Source organism: Pinus tabuliformis, chromosome 3_1 (assembly GCF_031772625.1).
Source record: "Pinus tabuliformis cultivar Carrire ecotype Pingquan chromosome 3_1, CPIR1, whole genome shotgun sequence".
Taxonomy (NCBI): Eukaryota; Viridiplantae; Streptophyta; class Pinopsida; order Pinales; family Pinaceae; genus Pinus; species Pinus tabuliformis.
The window spans coordinates 582624618-582629680 of record NC_142301.1 but is presented as its reverse complement, the minus strand read 5'-3'; the positions used below and the strand labels follow the sequence as shown (position 1 = coordinate 582629680).

The 5063-nt window shown below is 38.6% G+C and overlaps 1 protein-coding gene across 1 annotated transcript; it reads right to left on the bottom strand.

Moving 5' to 3' along the window:
* Positions 1-331: 331 nt before the first annotated feature.
* LOC149188345 (putative LRR receptor-like serine/threonine-protein kinase At1g67720) lies at positions 332-4763 on the bottom strand. Its single transcript, XM_089412995.1, has 14 exons — positions 4180-4763; positions 3511-3992; positions 3310-3436; positions 3154-3225; positions 2807-2875; positions 2618-2689; positions 2457-2528; positions 2112-2320; positions 1802-2007; positions 1488-1614; positions 1306-1374; positions 1003-1192; positions 777-909; positions 332-659 (listed from the first exon to the last, which is right to left on the bottom strand). Exons 1-14 carry the CDS (start codon positions 4734-4736, stop codon positions 495-497), a joined length of 2550 nt encoding a protein of 849 aa, XP_089269121.1. The 5' UTR covers positions 4737-4763; the 3' UTR covers positions 332-494.
* Between the last annotated feature and the right edge of the window lie 300 nt (positions 4764-5063).

Below are 5063 nucleotides of genomic sequence, written 5' to 3'. Positions count from 1 at the left end.
AACTGGACGAAATTTTTTTCAGACTCAGTGGCCAAGAATTCACTTGCTTTACCCCATAATTACAATATACGCAATACTATTTATGACCAACCGCAAGAGAGTTTGAGTTGACAAGGTTCTCTCAAAGAAAGGCAGTATCTCTTACTAAAAAGATCCTTAAAAGAGAGGATGCCAAGATATGAAAGCTCCATCAACTGTAATCAGTGCCTTATTCACACCAATGGGAATCAGCTTGAAACAACGAGGTTTATGTTTACGGTTAATATATTATTATGGCATAATCACGATACACATCCTTACTTAGCTTAATGATTAAGGAAGAAATGTGAAGCATTATTATGAAAAAATGAACTCATCTTCCTACATGGGGGATGTTGGTGCTATTATCACCCCATTCCATATTTTCGGGTCCACTTGTGTCCCCTCGCACACGGATATCTCCAAACTCCGTTCGAGTCCGCTCCGGCTCTGGAAGAGGAGAATTATTTCCATTTTCAAGAAAGAGAGCTTCCATGCAACGATGGTTTTGGTTCCACACATGTAAGCGCTACTTTCACAATACTGGTAATAGATTCCATGCAGTAGTTTCCACTCAACCTTTTATCTGCGATCTCTTCTATTTCCCCAGGATTTTCACTCCTCTCCACATAAGACCTCACCTTTCCAATACGCCCACATGTAGATATCGTTAGTCCGTAGCACAGTAATTCACTTAAAAAACATATTATACTGTTAATCTTTCAAGGTAACGATTTTCCATTCTATTCATTTCTTACCCATTGAATCAGGTTCAGCTCGTCGTCTGTTAAATGTGCATTTATGGGTGATCTCCCACATACGATCTCCAGAAGAACAACTCCAAAACTATATACATCACTCTTTTCCGTCAACTGGTGAGTGCGAAAATACCTGCCAAACAAATCCAGAGGCGTCAGTAATTAATTGAATTCGTTCAGCTTCAACAACATTGCAAAGAGAGTGAATGTTATATCTATGGTTTACTCTGGATCGAGATATCCTGGAGTTCCTTTCACCGTAGTGGTAACATGAGTAACCTCCCCTTCACTGGTCATCTTTGAGAGACCGAAATCGGCAAGCTTGCCATTCAAACTGCTGTCCAGAAGAATGTTAGCGGTCTTGACATCCCTGTGAATTATCTTTGGCGTGCAACCCACATGCAAGTATTCCAGTCCTTCAAATAAAAGTCACAGCCACATTAAATGAGAAACATTACTACGGTGGATTGTATAAATTGAATAATTTAGATGTAATCAAATTAATAAAATGGACCCTTTGACGAGATACCCTGGGCGGCATCTAATGCTATATTAAGCCGTGCTTTCCAACTCAGTTCGGAAATTTCTGGGCTTGTACCTGGAAAAGGACATTTAGAATCAAATAAAAGTTTATGGTCATCGCAGATTCGCAGTAATTCCTGTTAACATGCAGCAAATCATTCGAACAATATTGATCAGCAAAATATTTACCATAAAGACGGTCTTTTAATGATGCTCCAGCCATGTACTCGTAGATAAGCATCAGGTCTCTAGATTCACTGCAGTATCCGAGTAAAGCTACCAACTTCTTGTGATGCACTTTAGAAAGAAGATCAACCTGTTAATCAACATTCATTACGGTAGCATAGTAAAGATACCAAATTCTGTTTACCAATATATCAATCAAGTGAAGCACATATGGTTATCTTATTTATGAGTGTTGCCACACACCACCGTCGATGTCGGTGCCATTTAAAATATATGGTTAAATTGAATCCTACATGGCTTAAGAATCTCAGAATTACCTCATTTTGAAATTGGTGAACGCCTTGTCTGGAGAAGAATGAGAGAACCTTTACGGCTATCTCTTTTCCATTTGGCAATTTACCCCAGAACACAGATCCAAAGCCACCTTCCCCAATCTTTCTGCTAAAATTTTCCGTGGCTGCAATCATCTCTTCTAAAGTAAAGGCACGGAATATTGTTCGATTCGGCATCATAATTGGGTTGACTGCAAATTTGCTAGGTATTATTAAACAACTCTTAATTTCCTAGGAAGACAACCGCGATTTTCTGTATTAAAATATCATACTTAAATTCAAGTTATTTGGTAACCTTCACTGGGACGTTGTTTTGCTCTTAATTTCTTCCGATATACAGCAATACCCACGACCAACCCCAAAGCGACGATTAAACCTGCGCTGATCGTTGCTGCAAGGATAACATTCACTCTGCCCTTTCTTGAAATATTTCCGCTTTCTTGAATTTCTTTGATACATTTTCCCTTATCTATACCTACACAAAGGTCGTTGTTGCCAGAGTATCTGCAACACACCAAGTAAAGAGATTAAACTTTCAGCCGTTTAAGTATAAACATTGCAATGAGAAATCTAGACCTTGAATATATTAGAATGCAATTCCTGGGCAATACGAAAAATAAGAAATAAGATATTAAATTACCTGAATTTCAGTGAAGGCTTGTAAAGAAGTTCTGCAGGAATGACACCGCTGAAATTATTGTTCTCTATAAACCTGTCAGTGGGAAAAATGACTTATATTATATTAGTCATAAAATGCTTCTAATGTCATAAAATTATGTTAACCAGGGTAGCTTGACATACAACTCTTTAAGGTTTTTCAGTTTAGATAGCCAATCTAGAAGACTGCCATTCAAGCGGTTGTTTTGTAGATGTCTGCACAACAAGAGAACGAAATGGTTGCACTTATATTTGTAAAAGGACCATCAATATGTCTATAAAATAAATAATAGACGACAAAGTGAGCGTTTATGTTTGTAAGAAAGTACTTACAATCTCTCTAACATGGTTAGCCTCGAAAAATTTGGCAAGGATCCAATGAGATGATTATTGTCAAGTGACCTGCTAATTGCAATAGGGATCGATAATGCCGCCACCGATATAGTACTCAAAACTAACTATATGAAGCCACACCTTAAACTGTATTTTTCATAATCGCTTGTAAGAGAACGAGTTTTAACAAGATATGAAGAATGCTTCCCAACATTTCAACCATCAGCGGATAACTAATTTCACCACACCCAGAAGATGAAACATTTTATAATGGTCATGCGTACTTGCTTTATTCCACAACCTTTTCACATTAGAATACAAAGAGAAAAGAGTAGAGTTTTGCTTACACTGTAACTAATGCAGTCAGGTGTCCAATATCTTCTGGTACTGATCCTCTCAGATTCCTTCCAGACAAATTTCTAGAGAAAGAAGTTTAACATCGTAAGCCCCTATGGTTTCAAATTTGGCTGTTAACTGTAAGCAAATCAAAGATATAAACTTACATTTCCGAAATTCTTATGGCAGAAGATCCATTATCACAGTGAATTCCATTCCACGGGATCAAATAACAAGGATGCGAAATCCAACCTTTTATGTCAAACCTTCTTTTAATAGCGCCAATAACTTCCACTGCAGTTTCAGAACTACTTGGTTATACATCGAATTATAATATCATTAATGAAAATTTAAGCAAGGGCACTTACTATCTTGCGAATATGTTGCTGGTTCGGTATCAATCAACGAATAATACTCATAAGCGTTGATTATAGGACGACTGGTGGAATTAGCGGCCTTCACAAGGCCAAATTTGAAGCCTGCAGAGTAATATTCACTGGCATTATACACTGGGATTGTAATCTCCACGGCAGGGTAATATGGCACCAAATTAATGATGTCTGATCGCCTATTCCCATTTATTGTGACGTAAAATGATCTCGACTCAGATACTTTCAGCCTTTCTATTTCTGCGAAATATAACATTAGTAGCGTGTTCTGCCCATAGATTGTCCCTAGACTGATTGCAAAGCTGTCCACGTCCGGAACCCACGCCGTCTGGATGACAGCATTTGGAACAAGGTTTTCCGTATTGTTGAATGGAATGGGCTGCTGAGAACTTACATTCCGCACAGGACTCGAATTATCAACATCTACATGCCAGACCCGGTCGAAGTTGTCTCGAGGATACCTGCTTATTTCACAAGAAATATCACACACAAAGTAACATACAGTGTATCAAAATTGGCCTGCACAGATGCTTATTTCACAAGAAATATCACACACAATGTAACATACAGTGTATCAAAATTGCCATGCACAGATCAAACATATTTGAGGCATGTCTCATAGGTAGAACATATAGCTCAAATGCTCACCTAAGCAACGAATTTCCACCTACATCTTTCCTGGCTAGTATCCACAACGCTGTTCCTGGTTTAGCCTGGGAATACATTCCTTTTCCGAGGGTCCTCAACTCGATGGCGGAGATAAAGGGATCATCACTCTCGGAGGTTCTGATCAAACAAATATACAACACTCTGCCAGCACTAACAAAAATTAACTCAAAACCGTATGGATCTTTAGTTTTTATTGTTGCACCCGTTCGAAACAGCAAACCGGGTGTTTCTACAGACAGAGAAAAATCAGCGAATTTTTCAGATCCGGTATAATTTCCAATGACAGACCATGTTCTTAAGAGGTAAGGCACATTGGGAGTCACAGGCAACTGATAGCAAGATTTGTTGAGGGGCTTTGGGAAGAAGCGTAGAGTATGCAGGTAAGAACCGTAGGCTCCTTGAGTCACGTCCCCTATGTCTGCCGTCTGACCCACGTCAATGTAATTATCGTCAGGAACCCATGTTATATTGTTTGCGTCAGTGTGATTTCTTTTTGCTCCGCAAGATATACTCAGAAACCCACGACACATATTCATTTAAGTGATCAAAGAAATCTCCTTAAGCCAGACATATAAACACATATCAACAGATTAAATGAAGATTAGGACGTCCGACCATGTCCGCTCGACACGAAAGTCCGCTCGATTATAGGACGGAATACATTTGGAGGAAGTCGATCATTTCATTATTTTCCAATTTTGTACAAAGTCTCCGACATTTAATGGTGTTTTGGATAAGATTTCTGTTTTTAACCAGGGCTATATAGTAGTCCCTGCCCCTAAGTTTGAAGATAGGTAAATTAAAGTAGACTGTTCAGCAGAACATTGGCTATCAGAAATGTGCTGTTCTTCATATTATAATGG

Bases quoted from the DNA above. Each gene is read 5' to 3' on its own strand.
- LOC149188345 (XM_089412995.1), bottom strand. From the start codon at position 4,736: ATGAATATGTGTCGTGGGTTTCTGAGTATATCTTGCGGAGCAAAAAGA. The intron at 3,226-3,309 runs GTAAGTTTATAT...TTCTTTCTCTAG, and splicing joins GCCATAAGAATTTCGGAAAT to AAATTTGTCTGGAAGGAATC. The intron at 2,690-2,806 runs GTAAGTACTTTC...CTTGTTGTGCAG, and splicing joins CTAACCATGTTAGAGAGATT to ACATCTACAAAACAACCGCT.